At 61.8% G+C, this 15,410-nt stretch overlaps 2 protein-coding genes across 4 annotated transcripts; both read left to right on the top strand.

The window, feature by feature from the left end:
* The first annotated feature begins 855 nt into the window (after positions 1-855).
* On the top strand, positions 856-4,646 carry ZNF358 (zinc finger protein 358). 3 transcript variants are annotated; one of them, XM_036450088.2, is made up of 3 exons: positions 887-939; positions 2,216-2,315; positions 2,542-4,646. In XM_036450088.2, the coding sequence occupies exon 3, from the start codon at positions 2,580-2,582 to the stop codon at positions 4,158-4,160; it is 1,581 nt and encodes a 526-aa protein (XP_036305981.1). In that variant the 5' UTR covers positions 887-939; positions 2,216-2,315; positions 2,542-2,579; the 3' UTR covers positions 4,161-4,646. The 3 variants fall into 3 exon arrangements, with proteins under 3 accessions (XP_036305982.1, XP_036305981.1, XP_036305983.1); XM_036450089.2 differs by lacking the exon at positions 2,216-2,315 and having other exon boundaries at positions 856-939; XM_036450090.2 differs by lacking the exons at positions 887-939; positions 2,216-2,315 and adding an exon at positions 1,782-2,189.
* Positions 4,647-5,792: 1,146 nt separating this feature from the next.
* On the top strand, positions 5,793-14,437 carry MCOLN1 (mucolipin TRP cation channel 1). The gene is made up of 14 exons (XM_036450091.2): positions 5,793-5,956; positions 8,081-8,286; positions 9,277-9,444; positions 9,522-9,687; positions 10,037-10,145; positions 10,392-10,488; positions 10,666-10,765; positions 11,011-11,117; positions 11,241-11,390; positions 11,514-11,615; positions 11,934-12,056; positions 12,470-12,685; positions 14,058-14,194; positions 14,273-14,437. Exons 1-14 carry the CDS (start codon positions 5,926-5,928, stop codon positions 14,307-14,309), a joined length of 1,749 nt encoding a protein of 582 aa, XP_036305984.1. The 5' UTR covers positions 5,793-5,925; the 3' UTR covers positions 14,310-14,437.
* Positions 14,438-15,410: the final 973 nt, after the last annotated feature.

Consider the following 15,410-nt stretch of genomic DNA (forward strand, 5'->3'; position numbering starts at 1 on the left):
GCGGCATTGCAGTGGGTCAGGAGGGCTGTGTGTTCACTTTTGTGGCTGCAGTGCTGTCTCTGGCTTGGCGCAGATGTGGCCACAGAGTGGCCTTGTGTGCTCATTGTTTATGTCCTGTGACTGCCGTTTATGTTCGGTGAAGAACATCCTGGCCCAGCTGCAGCCGCCAGCTCTTTCGTTCCCTCTTCGTGGGGATCCTGTCTCCAGGAAATGCTCCCGGACCTTCCCAGCCTCCGCCCAGGCTTCTCCCAGAGACCTCACCCAGGGGATCGGCTCAGGGTGACAGCAGGAGTGGCCCTCCACTGGGTGGGCAGAGGGACACACTCAGGACAGAATCTCCAGCTCTTCCTCCGGGCCTGACAGGGAGACGCTGGATTAAGCAAAGATAAAGAAGTTTGTAAACTGCAGGGCTTCTCAGAGCCTTGATTATGCTTATGTGCATTGCCAGTCTTGAGAGACAGAGACAAAATGGTGCTTTTTGACCAAAGACAGAGTTCGAGACAGAGGTAGGAGGGAGAGGGAGGTACAGAGGCAAACGTTGGAAATGGAGACGCAGAGAAAGGACTAGAGATAGATCCAGAGGGACAGAGATGGAGAAAGGGGCAGGGACAGGGTAGCCGGGGTGGAGAGACTGGGCGGGAGGCCGGCAGGAGAGGGCGGCCCGGGGCTGGGCCGGCGGGCGCGGCGGGGACAGGGCTCGGCCCGGCGGCTGGGCAGCGGGTCGGGACAAAGGCTGCGGGCGGGGGCGGGGGCCGAGGCCGCGGGGCGGGAACTACAAGTCCCAGCAGCGCCCGCTGCGGCCGGCCGCCCCCCTGGATCCCGGAGCGCCTGGCGGGCCGCTGGGCCGAAGGGGCCGCCGCGGGGCTTGCGGGCGGGCGCTGGCTGCGGGCCCGGGGCGCCGGCGGGAGCGGCGGGCCGGGCAGGGGCGCGGGGCGCCGGGTGAGTGTCCCCGCGGGCGGGCGGGCGGGCGGGCGGAGCGGGCCGGGGCCGTGCGGGGGGCGGCCCGGGGGGCGCCGCCGAGGCCGAGGCCGGAGCGCGGGGTCGTGCACGGAGCGAGGGGCCGGCCCCGGCCTGGCGCGCCTGACCCGCTGCGCCCAGGGGGCCGCGCCGGCGCCTTCGGAGGGAGGATGGGCCCGGAGTGGCCGGAGCTCAGGACGCCCCGCTCCAGAGGCGATCGGACCCTCCGCCCAGACACCCCGCAGGGCCCGCATTGTTCTCCGCGCCCCGGGCTGGAGCTCCGGAGGCCCCTCCTCAGGAGGGACCGGGTGGCCGCCCCCGGGACCGGCCATTGTCCCTCACGCTCCAGGCTGGAGCCACTTCCCTGCGGGGCGACGCAGGAGCCAGGAGGGACCTAGGCGTCGGCCCCCCCACCTTCCAACCTGCGGCCCTGGGTAGATAGAGGGGGTGATCTAGGCCCTGGGCACCCCCATTTGTTTGCCCACCCCCAGCTGTGGGCTGTGGCGGGGAGAGGAACAAGTCTGTTTGTCCCCCCAACACCAGCCCCGGGTGGGAGCTTAAGGCACCACCTCCCTCAGGCCGTCCTGAGCCCCCCTGCTCCCAGCGGGTCCCCGCTGCTGTTCCACCCCCTTCCCCCACCGCCAGCCTGGATTCAGAGCTTCCTCAGGGACATCCGTGTCCGACACACTGCCCGTACCCCCGCCTCACCGCCAGGCACTCCGCAGTCCCCTCCTCCTCAGCTCGGGTCCCCCTCACCCAGAGGGGCCACGGGTGTTATTTCTGCCCAGTCCCCAGCTAGAGGTTGGAATTCAGAATCTTCTATCCAGTTGGGCAACAGGTGCCCCACATGGGACCCATGGTCTCCCTCCACTCCCCCCCCCCCCCCATGTTATTCCCTGCCTCCCGCTCTGGCTGTAGGAACCGGCATTCGGGAACACGGCTGTTCCGGAACTGTGAGGCTGGGCACCCAGGCCGTCTCTCCCCCCAGGGAGTGAGCCAGGCGCCCCAGCACTCCCCAAGGCCCCAGACCACTGCCAGGTGTCTGCCCCTCCCCCTTCTTCATCCCCCCTATAGGCTTCTAAGCTCAGGATGCTTTATCTCTAGCTCTTGAGCCAGAAGCCCCCCACTCTACCAGAAACCCCCAAACAGGCCACCTCGGACCACGGGACAGGAATTAGGGCCGTGGGCTTAGGAGCAGGCTCGGGATCCCGGACACCCACCCTCTTCCCCGGGTAGGAAGCTAGGACTCTCTCTGCAGGACCCGCTTCCCACAGGGGAGTCCAGGGTGCAGAGAGGGGCAGAGCCATGGAGTTGGGCACTGGAGACCTCCAGTGCCAGGTCCCATGACTTCCGTCCAGGTGTGAGGCTGCGAGGGGAGGGCCCTCCTGTCCCACCGGGGTCTTCTCTGGCCCTGGCCAGGCCGAGTCACAAGCCAGCCCGCGGTCTAGAACAAGAAGGACCCTGTGTATGCTCAGAAGTGGGTTTGGGCACAGCTTGGCCACCTACCCCATCCCTGCCCGGGCTCCAAAACAGACCCCCTGCTCCCCAGAACCTACCTCTGCCCACCCTGTCCTCGCCCTACAGATCCTGCCCTGGAAGCAGCTGGCACCTCCACACCCAGGATGCGGCGCTCGGTCCTGGTCAGGAACCCAGGCCTCAAAGGCCCAGGGGCTGCCTATGAAGAGCTCGGCTCAGACTCGGAAGACCTGGACCCCAACCCCGAAGACCTCAGCGCCGTCTCCGAAGACGTGGGCCCCGGCTACGAAGAGCTAGAGCCCGCCTCCGATGACCTGGACCCTGATGCGGAGCCTCCAAGCGCCATGGTGGGGACCCGCGCCACGGATCCCCAAGATCTCGACCCCATGTCTTCAAGTCCTGATCTCGATCCAGACGTCATTGGCCCAGTGCCCCTGATTCTTGACCCTAACAGCGACACCCTCAGTCCCCCGGAAGCCCCAGACCTGGACCCCCTCTCCTCCAGCCGTCCCGCCACCCCGGAAGGCCTGGCCGCCAGCCAGGCGGTGATCCCGGCCCCGGCCAGCCCTCCCCGGCCCTTCTCCTGCCCCGACTGCGGGCGGGCCTTCCGGCGCAGCTCGGGGCTCAGCCAGCACCGCCGCACCCACAGCGGCGAGAAGCCCTACCGCTGCCCCGACTGCGGCAAGTCCTTCAGCCACGGCGCCACGCTGGCCCAGCACCGGGGCATCCACACGGGCGCACGGCCCTACCAGTGCGCGGCCTGCGGCAAGGCCTTCGGCTGGCGCTCCACGCTGCTGAAGCACCGCAGCAGCCACAGCGGCGAGAAGCCCCACCACTGCCCGGTGTGCGGCAAGGCCTTCGGCCACGGCTCGCTGCTGGCCCAGCACCTGCGCACGCACGGCGGCCCGCGGCCGCACAAGTGCCCGGTGTGCGCCAAGGGCTTCGGCCAGGGCTCCGCGCTGCTCAAGCACCTGCGCACGCACACGGGCGAGCGGCCCTACCCGTGCCCTCAGTGCGGCAAGGCCTTCGGCCAGAGCTCGGCGCTGCTGCAGCACCAGCGCACGCACACGGCCGAGCGCCCCTACCGCTGCCCCCACTGCGGCAAGGCCTTCGGCCAGAGCTCCAACCTGCAACACCACCTGCGCATCCACACGGGCGAGCGGCCCTACGCCTGCCCCCACTGCGCCAAGGCCTTCGGGCAGAGCTCGGCGCTGCTGCAGCATTTGCACGTGCATTCCGGGGAGCGCCCCTACCGCTGCCAGCTCTGCGGCAAGGCCTTCGGCCAGGCTTCCAGCCTCACCAAGCACAAGAGGGTGCACGAGGGCGCGGCCGCGGCGGCCGCGGCAGCCACGGCTGCTGCCGCCGGCCTGGGCCTTAGCCCTGCTTCCGTGGTGCGGCCCGGGCAGGCCTCCCTGCTGGGTTCTGAGGCTGCCTCCGTGCTTGGTTCTGACCTAGGCCCCAGCTCCGGCCCTGGCTCTGGATCTACCCTCACCCCTGATCCTGTCCAGTCCCCTGACACTAAGCCCGGCTATGATGCCAATCCTGACCTTGTGGCCAGCCCTGGTCACAGCTCGGACCCAGATCCTGTGCCCAGTCCCAGCCCCAACCCCAGCCCTAAGTCCCGCCCTGACCCCAGCTCTCCCACCCACGACAGCTCGGCCCTCCCTACCTGTGAGGATCCCGAAAGGGCGGAGGAGCGAGGGGCACTGCTGGGGCCTGACGGCTGAGAGGGCTGCCAGCCTCTGAGGCCCGGAGAAGTTGTGTTGTGCAGCTAGTAAAATCCTCCCACTGCCCGCTGGCTCTGCTTCATGGTTCTTCGGTTTTTCCCCCCTAATGCACAGCTCCTCGGAAACGGAAGGTGTGGCCTGAGCCAGCCATGCACCTGGAATCCTAATGTTCTGGCTCCCCTGACATCCTCCAAGCTTCCCCCATCCCAGCAGTTACCACTCTGCTCCGCCAAACCTGGTCACCTTAGTGAGGAGCAGACTGACCTGCAGGTGGTCTGAGAGCACCTCTTCCCTTCAGTGGAGCTGATGGTGGGGTTGCTGGCTGCTGAAATTAGGGGCTGGTAATGGGGGCTGACAAGAAGCCATGGGGCATTCCTGCCGGGTCTGCTCCCCCAGCTTACCCCTTGGCCTTCGAAGTCCACATCATAGGCACACCACTGGACAAAGGCGGCTGCTCATGTATGCATTCAATAAACATCGATTGAGAGCTCACAGATACCAAATTTGGAAACATTTAGAAAGTAATTACATGCTCTAGTACATTCTAAATGGATATAAGACTTCAGATTTTGTTCAGGGACAGCTTTCTCAAGGAAGGTCCACTAATTCAATCATCAGCACTGCCCAGCCGGTGCTGCTTTTGCATTTTCTCAATGCAACAGCTCCATATAGCAGCAGCTGTGGCCGAGCATCCCGTTTGGCAAATGAGGCACTGGACTTTAAGGGACTCTGGGAGACAAGAAATGGCTGTTGGCAGCACCTAGATTTTAACCTGAATTATCTGCCTCTCCCCCCATGTTCTTAACCAGAGACTCGGGCCATTGAAAGATGAACTAGGGGCCCGTCAGTGTTGCTCAGTGGTTGAGCATTGACCAGGAGGTCATGGTTCAAATCCCAGTCAGGGCACATGCTCAGGCTGATGTTTCTATCTTCCTCTGTGAAGTTAATGGGGGGGGAAAAAAATTTTTTTTTTAAAGAAAGATGAACTAAGGGGGGAGGTGGTGGAGGATCAGAAGGCTCTGGTAGTTTGTCATCTCAGAGAAATGCCAATCCTGACCTTGTGGCCAGCCCTGCCCAAGTTTGTCATCTCAGAGAAATGGGGAGTCACTCGCAGGTTCTGGGGGAGGACTGATATGAATTATTCTTTGAAGATGGTCTGGCTGTGAGTGGAGAGTGTAATGGAAGGGGTCAGGAGTGGGAGTCTAAGATCAGAGAGGAAGTTGCTGCAGTGGTCCTGGCCTGGAATGGTGGGGCCTCTGGGCTGAGAACTATAAAAGTGAGAATAAGTGGGCCTATTTGGGATATAATTAGGAAGTGAAATAGGATTTGCAGATAGGTCATAAGAGGGGCCGAAGAGTAAGGACTGGAGAGTAATCAGGAATTTCCTGGGAGAATGGAGGGAAACAATCCTTAAAATGATGTACGGACATCACGGACATGGAAGTCAAGATGCTGGCAGGACGGAGCCAGCCCGTGTCCCAGCATCTTGCTCGCCCGTCGGCGCTAGGACCTCGCGACCGTCCTCGGCCGGCCAGTCACCAGCGTTGGTGCGCGCGCACACTGTTATGGCAGGCGTGGTCCCAGCGCAGGGCTCTGGGTCGCATCCTGTCACGTGCCTCCCAGAGCGCCCTGGTCACGTGATCGGGGCGCGAGTCAGCTGACGCGCAAGGGTTTGAAGCGGCACCGCGAGGGAGCGAGCCCGCAGTGACAGCGGCGGGCGCTGGTGCCCTGGCTGCTCCGCCGCGGCCGGCGCTCCCGCCCCGGGATGGCGGCCCCCGCGGGCTGGGGTGGCTCAGGTGAGGTCGCGGGCGGCGGGCGGGCGGCGGGCTGCCCCGACTTGGGGCGGCGGAGTACCGGTTTCCCTTTCCCCGAACTCCCGTGCCGGCCTCGCAGCTTTCGGCGGCGGAGATTTGGGCGCCTAGAACCTGGGAGGCGGGTGGGCACCAGCTTCTCCAACACGGAGTGCGGGGCTCCCGGCGGCCCTTCCTGGGCCCAGGCTGTGCTTAGAGTTCCTGAACTCCCACAGCGAGCGGGCCCCCGCCAGCCTCTCCGATGCGGGGCAGCGGGGCTCCCATCCTGAGCCTAGGTTGCGACTGCTCAGCTTTGCTGGAACTCGGCGGGCGCCGGTGTCTCCATCCCGCACGAGACTCCCAGGATTTCCTTCCCCAATCCAGGAGGTGAATGCTCAGCTCTAAACTCAGGCCGAGGATTGAGGTGTTGCCTCCTTGAGCCTAGACGCTCTACTCCATTTTAGAGCTCCAAACCCATGGAAGCTTAGCTTTCCTGAGTTCAGGCGTTGGGTGCCCAGCCTCCAACCTCTTCAGTCTCCACCTCTCCCGGGGCAGCCTGGAGGAAGGCCCTTCGTGTTGGTCTTCCCTTCTAGAGCTAGCTGGATACACCTAAAAGGGTCTCACTGGTAGGGTCTGGGATGGGTTAACTGTGATCCCAGGTAGAGAGGCCGGCCTGCCTCTGGCTTCCATCCAGCTCTCTTGTAGACTAACTGCAAAAGCATCCAAACTCCTAAGGGATGGGACCAGTCAGGAGCTGGCCATCCCTGCAGAACGGGTTCTGGCAGCGGCCACAATCATCTTGGTGGCAGTGCCAGGCTGGAGGGGGGTGTGGGGAGGGGGGAGGCAACCAGGTCCTGGAAAGAAGCTGGGTTCTCCCAGTAGGGGTGGGGTGGGTGTCAGAGACAGTTCTGGGCTGCTGTGACCAGCTGTGACCCCAGCAGTTGCCGAAACCTTGGGCCTTCCTCTTAGGCTGGTCGGGCTTGAGGGGAACAAGCAGTGCTTAGAATAGCCTCGGACGCCTGAAGAACTACTGAGATTCGAGCTGAGCTGCTCGAATTCTGGAAGCATTTTTCAGGGCTTTAGCCTCAGAGGGAGACTTTTTTTAAACTTCCACTTAAAAAAAAAAAAATGATTTCAAAAGGAAGGGAGAGGGGGGGAGAGAGAGAAACATCAATGATGAGAGAGAATCATTGGCTGCCTCCTGCATGCCCCTTACTGGGGATCGAGACCAAAACCCGGGATGTGCCTGACAGGGAAGGGAAGACCAACTCCTAGTTCATGGGTTGATGCTCAGCCACTGAGCCCCAGCACCCCGGCTTTTTCCACTTTTCAGATGAGGGAACTGAGACTTAGGAAGGTCCCCGGATCAGGAAGAGGCAGGCCTGGGATTTGGTCCTCGGGCTGTGTGATTCCAGGAGCAAGTAGCTTTAATAAAGATGCCCTATTCACTCACAAGCTGGCATGCGGGCAGTGCTGTAATAACTTTTGCCACCCACAGTGAGCCTTCAGCAAATGCATTCCCTATTGCCCTGATTGTTGGCATTCCCTTCTCCAAGCCTGTGGCTGTTAGAGCGTCAGCTGGACAGATCAGGTCTTGATGAGTGGGAAGGGTTTTTCCAGAACATACTAGGATGTAGCTGAGTCCCATGTTCATGCCCGGGGTCTGGAGTTGGGATGTGCCTGGGAGCCTTGAGTGCCCTGTGAGAAGCCAGTGGGAGCAGTTCATTCTCTCCACAAATCAGCAGGAGTAATGGTGGGATGTCCTGGCGTTCTTACCACCTGACATTCTGTCACACCGCCAGCCCTGTGATAGACTTTGTAGCATCAAATCCTCGCCATTCTGTGAGAGATGCTGTTGCCACATTTTGCAGGTGAGAAATGGAGCCCAGAGAGTCTGGGTGCCCCGTCTGTGCCAGTGAGCATCAGGGTCAGCTATCAACGCGGGCCCCTTGGAGTCCCAAACTTGAATCTGCAGCCTCCGAGCAGTGCTGCTGCCTACAGCCATAAATGTAGACGTCCAGGTTTTCTTAGGTCCCAGAATTCTTTCTTGGCTGGGATGTGGGATCTGCCTGCCTTTTGGAGGTGGGCCTGCCTGGGTCCGGTCCCCACTGCTCTCTCCCGTCCCCACAGACGCCGAGCACCTCCGGACCGCCGGCCTCGGCTATGGGACCCCGGCAGGGGCTCCGCCGGCCCCTCCGGCCTCTCTGGAGGAAGAGGACCTGCGCCGCCGGCTCAAGTACTTCTTCATGAGCCCCTGTGACAAGTTCCGGGCCAAGGGCCGCAAGCCCTTCAAGCTGGTGCTGCAGGTGGTGAAGATCTTGGTAGTCACTGTCCAGGTGAGACCTGCGGGAGCCCCCGCAGCGATGGTCTTGTGGCCGCTGTTCCCTGAAGGGGAGTCTGGGAGTCGGCACCTCGTCCTGACCCTGCAGCAGCAGCAGGGCAGTAATGACAGTAACGGTGGCAGAACAAATCAGCAAACCCTCTGAGCTCTGCACGTGAGCAGCTCCTTTGAGCCTCACTCATGCCCCTGTTTTATAGACTAGTGTTTTTCAACCTTTTTTGGGCAAAGGCACACTTGTTTCATGAAAAAAATCACGAGGCACACCATTAGAAAATGTTAAAAAATTTAACTCTGTGCCTATATTGACTATATATAAAGTAATTCTCTTGAATAGGAATCAAATAAACACAAAGAAAGTATTTTATAATTACTTTATTATGAAATATTAAGTAAACAAAATAGTGAAAAATTATAAAATTCTTGTCTTGTCTGCACCTACGGCACATTAGTGTGCCGCGGAACAGCGGTTGAAAAACGCTGTTATAGATGAGGCAGCTGAGGCTGAGCTGAAGGGATTTGTCCAAAGTCACATGGCAACCAAGCCCTGGGATTTGCTGGCACCTGAACCCAGGCGCTCTGGCACCATGTTGACTCTCAGAGGGCACTGGCCCCAGTGACTGAACAGATAGTTGCCCTTTTCCCATGCCAGGCTCTGTGCTGGGGTCTTGTGATCCCAAGATGAATGAGACCCTGCCCTGCCCCAGGCGCGGTGACTTTGGACGGGTGACTGTGCTCATTTCCCCGTGGTAAGGGTCCCTGCCCTGTGGTACTTATGCCGTAGGTCTGGGTTCAGCATGGACGTTGGCATCAGGTAAACATTTCATGGACATTAGTTGCTACCCTGAGATAGATGAGTGCCAGCCACCATGTGCTATGCATTGGGAACAAGTGGTGGGCATGGGAGATGGTGGGCATGGAGTGGGTCCTCTCCTCTTCTTCCAATCATGCCCCACCCCAGCAGTGTCACCCCCTGTCATCCCACCAGCTCATCCTTTTTGGGCTCAGCAACCAGCTGGCAGTGACATTCCGGGAGGAGAACACCATTGCCTTCCGCCACCTCTTCCTTCTGGGCTACTCTGACGGGGGAGACGACACCTTCGCAGCCTACACGCGGGAGCAGCTCTACCAGGCCATCTTCTATGCTGTGGACCAGGTGCGTGCGGCCAGGGGCAGGGCGGGTGGGCAGGGGGTGGTGATGGGGCTGATGGACCTCCCCTTCTCTGCCTACAGTACCTGATGCTCCCTAATGTGTCGCTGGGCCACTATGCATATGTACGGGGCGGGGGCAGCCCCTGGGCCAATGGCTCAGCCTTGGCCCTCTGCCAGCGGTACTACCACCGTGGCCACGTGGACCCAGCCAACGACACCTTTGACATCGACCCCATGGTTGTCACTGGTGAGTGGACAAGGCAGGGCTGAGCTTTTGGGGGTCCCTGGCTGCAGGGATTAAAATCGCAGCTCTATCCTCATCCAGGATATGGGGTTGTCTTGAGTATTAATAATTTGACGTGTGCAATGTGTCTAGAAGAATGCTTGGCCTGCAGGAGGAGCCAGGTGTTGTTGATAGCATTGATCCACTAAACTGTTGGGGGCCTCCAGAGCTCCTGGGCCCGACCCCGGGTTAACGGGGGCCAAACAACAAACGTTCCAGGACGAAGTGAACGAGGGAAGGGGTCTTGGGGACTCTGGGAGACTTGCCTGTGCCTCCCCCATCCTGTGCCCCTTCCCTGACTCCCTGTCCTCAGATTGCATCCGGGTGGACCCCCCTGAGAGACCCTTTGTGCCCCCCAATGATGACTTCTCTCTCTCGGATGGCAGCGCCAGTTACAAGAACCTCACGCTCAAATTCCACAAGTACTGCCCGAAGGAGGGGGTCGCCCAGGGCTGGGCAGAGTGGGGGGGAGGCGGGAGGCCAGGTGTCTTTGGGGCCCCCTGGCAGCCACTTCCCTGAAGGTGGGGGCAGGGAGGGCCAGGCGGATGCCTGCTGAGTGATCACTTCCCTCTGCCAGCTGCAGAGTCAGCATCAGGCAGGCGTGTGGGCACTCTAGGGCCTGAGGGAGCTGCAGAGTTCCCTCCCCCTCACCAGACCCCTCCCCTCAGGCTGATCAACGTCACCATCCACTTCCAACTGAAGACCATCAACCTTCAAAGCCTGAGCAACAATGAGATCCCAGACTGCTACACCTTCAGCATCCTGGTGAGCCCGCGTGTCAGTAAGATCATGGACAGCCATGACGGGGGGGAGCAGGTGGTCTGAGCTCCGGGGCTGGGGACCCGTGGCCGAGGCCGCACGTGGGCGATGAGAACCTGGAGCTAGACAGACCACCCTTTGTGCAGGTCTGGGAGCCCAGGCTTACTCTGTGTCCCTCCACAGATCACCTTTGACAATAAGGCTTTCAGCGGACGTGTCCCCATCAGCCTGGAGACCCAGGCCCACATCCAGGAGTGTAAGCACCCCAGTGTCTTCAGGCACGGTGAGCCCTCTAACCCCAGACCAGTGTTCACCAAGGGCCCTGAACTGCCCAGGGATTTCAAAACCCCAGACCCTGACCTACCAAAACCCCTGAATCCCAGACCCTCACTGCCTGAGCTTCTGACTCAGAACAGCCATGAGCCCGCCGACCAGGCCAAACCAGCCCTGCAGTCCCCTGGGCCTGGCCCGGCCCAGCCTCTGAAGGCCCCAAGCTGCCCCGGCTCTACCCAAGGACCCTCCCCACAGGAGACAACAGCTTCCGGCTCCTGTTCGACGTGGTAGTGATCCTCACCTGCTCCCTCTCCTTCCTGCTGTGTGCCCGCTCCCTGCTCCGTGGCTTCCTGCTGCAGAATGTGAGAGCCATCCCAGTGGCACGCGTGCCCCAGCCAGCCTTGCCCAGTTCTGGGGCCATGAGCGCTGTGGGTGGCACGCGGCTCCCATGCATGGAAAAGCCCTCACCCGCCCGCCTCCTGCAGGAGTTCGTGGGGTTCATGTGGCGGCAGCGGGGCCGGGCCATCAGCCTGTGGGAGCGGCTGGAATTTGTGAACGGCTGGTACATCCTGCTGGTCACCAGTGACGTGCTCACCGTCTCGGGCACCGTCATGAAGATCGGCATTGAAGCTAAGGTGAGTCCCGCCCACCTCGCCCAGGCCCCGGCGGCCCCTTCCAGACCTTGGCCCCTGTGCTGCCCCCCGAAGCCCACTGGGCCACATTCCCAGTCGATGTGGTGACCCTGCTCCCACCCCTAGAACTTGGCCAGCTATGATGTCTGCAGCATCCTCCTGGGCACCTCGACGCTGCTCGTCTGGGTCGGGGTCATCCGCTACCTGACCTTCTTCCACAAGTACAACGTAAGCCTGTGCGGGTGGGCGGCCGGCCCTCCCTCCGGTGGCAGCCACGTGCCCCCCATGTCCACCTCCCAAATGCATACACACGGCAGTCACCGGCCCCTGCAGAGGACCGTCCTGAGCCTTTTAGCCCTGTGCCGTCCACCCGGCCGTACCCGTCACTGCATCTGCGCAGGGACTGTGAGCCTGCCCTCAGCGGAGTAGTTTCAGGGCACCCTCAGCTCCAGGCTCCCCCTTCTCAGCTCCCCAGCTGTGCCCTCAGGCCCTGCCGGCTTCCCCAGGGTTGTGGCCACGCCCTCATCCGCCCTCCACCCGCTGCAGATCCTCATCGCCACGCTGCGGGTGGCCCTGCCCAGCGTCATGCGCTTCTGCTGCTGTGTGGCTGTCATCTACCTGGGCTATTGCTTCTGCGGCTGGATCGTGTTGGGGCCCTACCACGTGAAGGTAGGACGAGCCAGGGCTGGGGGGGCGGGTGCACAGGGCCCACAGGTGACGGTTCTCTGGCTCTCTTCCTCCGAGCCCGCGTCCCAAGCCCTCAGCCCTGGTTTCTCTCTCACTGACCTGGCCACTGCGTGACCCTCTGTACTTGACCAAGAGGTTGCAGTGGTTCTGCCCCCTGCCTCTGGCCTTATTGACATGATGGCTCTTAATGACCCCATTGTAATTGCTGACATTTCTGCCCACTGTCCCTCTGACCCCTAGTAACCCCAGCCTTGACTCTAGGACATTGTCATCGTGTAGTGATTCCCAGATGGTCCCGTTGTATCTACTAGTACTCTGCTGTCCCCTCCGGCTCCGGTGCCCCTGCCCAGCCCCCTCCATCCCTACAGTCCCACTGACTTCACTCCCGGCCACAGTTCCGCTCGCTGTCCATGGTGTCGGAGTGCCTGTTCTCACTCATCAACGGGGACGACATGTTCGTGACGTTCGCGGCGATGCAGACGCAGCAGGGCCGCAGCAGCCTGGTCTGGCTCTTCTCCCAGCTCTACCTTTACTCCTTCATCAGCCTCTTCATCTACATGGTGCTGAGCCTGTTCATCGCGCTCATCACCGGCGCCTACGACGCCATCAAGGTCAGCCGCCCCCCTCCAGCTCGCCCGCCTCCCCAGGGGCCAACTGCACCGCCCGCAGCTCCAGCCTGGGCTCCATGTCCCTTGGAGGCCACCACAGCGGGGTCTCAGGACAGGGCGGGCTGAGGAGGGGAGGACCCAGGGAGAGAACGTGGGAGACTGCAAAGCCAAAGGAAATGGTGGCTGGAAATGAGGGGTCACAGGTGGGACCGATGTCATGGGCTAAGCTGCTACGTTCTCAGTTTATCAAGGTGAGCTCTGGCCAGGTAGGGTTCTCGAGGCGGCTTTTCTCAATAGGGACACCAGGTGGTAGAGTTTCAGTGACTTGTCAAGGTGAGTCAACCCAGGACGCCTTGCTCCTAACCCTCTGCCTGGGGTGGCGGGCAGGGGAGCTGTAGTTGCGCTGCAGACTGGAGGTTAGGGGAGAGAAAAGGGTCAGAGCAGAATGTGCAGGTGGCACGTAGGCAGGATTCTTAAAAATATATTTTTATTGATTTCAGAGAGGGAGAGAGAGAGAAACATCACTGATTGGCTACCTCCTGCACGCTCCCTCTGGGGACAGAGCCCACCACCTGGGCGTGTGCCCTTGACTAGAATCGAACCTGGGACCCCTCAGTCTGAAGGCAAACCCTATCCCCCGAGCCAAACCAGCCAGTGCAGGCAGGATTCTTTTAGCCATCGTGTCCAAGGGCCTATTGTGAGCCAAGCCCTGCGGGGCCAGGCATCTAGGAAACAAGGTGAGGGGTACACAGTCTGTGCATGGCCGGGGGGCAGGACGGATGAGCATGAGCGGAAGAATGATCCCTGGCTGTGAGAGCCAGGAAGGAAGGAAGGAAGGCCAGTTTCTAAAACATGCCATTCAATACGAGTCTCTAAACTCGTGGGACTATTTAAATTTTGATTTTAATGAAAATGAAGTTCAGTTCCAAAATTCAGTTCCTCACTACACCATCCACATATCAAGTGCCCAGGAGCCCATTGGCTAGGGGCTTCCAGATTGAACGTCCTAGAATCAAATCTTCCCGTCATAAAGCTCCAGGTTGAGAGGTGGGATCCCCAGTGAGGGCGCACCAGCGGGAAGGGGACCTGGAGCAAAGGCTGCATAGCCAGGTGGCTCCTTCCTGAGGTGGGAAGGCAAAGGCTGGGCTCGCCGAAAGCTGCGGTGTGCGCCCCCTGAGGAGATGGGCGCCACCTGACCCAGATGCGGGGTCACACATCTCGCACACCCAGGAGTCAAGGGAGGTCTTCCTGCAGTCAAACCCTGACACACGAGGACCCAGAGGCGGGAGCCCACTGGAAACAGCAAGGAGACCCCGATGGCGGGGAGGGCAGGTTGGAGGGGCCCCTCTCACGCCGGCTGCGCCTCTCCCCGCAGCACCCCGGCGCCACGGGCACGGAGCCCAGCGAGCTCCAGGCCTACATCGCGCAGTGCCAGGACAGCCCCACGTCCGGCAAGTTCCGCCGCGGGAGCGGCTCGGCCTGCAGCCTGTGCTGCTGCGGCCGCAGGAGCAGGTTCGCTCCCCGGGAACGGGGAACCGGAGGGCTGCGGCCGGGGCCGCCGCCGCCTCCGCTGACACTGCTCTCCCCCAGGGACGCCTCGGAGGAGCGGCCGCTGCTGGTGAACTGACCGGGCTGCGGGGGCCTGGCCGGCGCTTCAGGGTTTGCGTCTAAGGACTGGCTCCCCGCACCCTGGGAAGGCATGGACGATGGGCCGGACAAGCAGAGGCTGGATATTAAATAAAAAGGGAAAACACACGTTTTGTTCGCTTTTCTCGCGGGAGGCGCGTTCCAAGAGCCCCTCGTCTCCAGCCCCTTTAGGGCGTCGCCACACTCGGCATGGCAGCCCCCGCGACCTTCCGAACATGGCGAGGCCGCGGCGGCGGGTGGCGGAAAGGGCCGCGCTGGGCGCCGAGTGCATCCCCCCGGCCGCCGGGCGATCCGGTGCCCGCCACCCGCTTCGGGTTGTGAGCGGGTCCTCGGCTTTCCCGAGGTCTGCCCGCCCCGGCGGACGGGTTCCCAAAGTGGAAGGGGACTGGTCCCACCCGCCACCCGCCCTGAGTGTTCCAGGTCCAATTACTTTAAATTCCCGAAGCCCCTCGGAAAGCCCAGGACTGTTCTGGCATCATTACACCATTCCTGGCATCTCCCAAGGAGCCGGGCGCTCATGCTGGAACGACCCAGGGACGGCACACCAGCTCCGGCTTCCCCGGAAACAGCTCCGTGCTCCTCAGAAGCGCCGTCACTTCTCACCGTGCGTGACCCCAGCGCCCCAGCGACGCTCCGGCCGGCGGAGACCCTGTAACTTTATTTCGCTGCAGTAACTCTCCAGCACCGGCCAGCGACATCTTAGGAGCCACTCGCTCCGAGGGCCCCAGGACCCTTCCAAGACCTCGGCATCCTCCAGGTCCCCTTGGGTGGGAGCTCCCCGCAGCACCCCACGCGCCCTAGCCCTGGGTCTTCCCCGGGGCAGGCTTGAGCCAGGAGCCAGGCATCTTCCCCGACCCCTTAGCTATGGCTCTCGTTTTCGCGGGGAGGCAGGACTGATTGATCCCGTAGGGTAGAGGCTGGCGTGCAGGAGCCGTGCCCTCGGTGAACCCGTGCGCCGGTTGCTGATAGAGGGTGCCCGGGGCCGCCCTTTGGCCGAGGGCGGGGGTTGGACAGGTGAAGAGAGACAGGCGGGCCCGGAGGCACGCCTCACTCCCGAGCCCGGCCCCGAGGTCAACATGCC

Source organism: Pipistrellus kuhlii, unplaced genomic scaffold, assembly GCF_014108245.1.
Source record: "Pipistrellus kuhlii isolate mPipKuh1 unplaced genomic scaffold, mPipKuh1.p scaffold_m20_p_21, whole genome shotgun sequence".
Lineage (NCBI taxonomy): Eukaryota > Metazoa > Chordata > Mammalia > Chiroptera > Vespertilionidae > Pipistrellus > Pipistrellus kuhlii.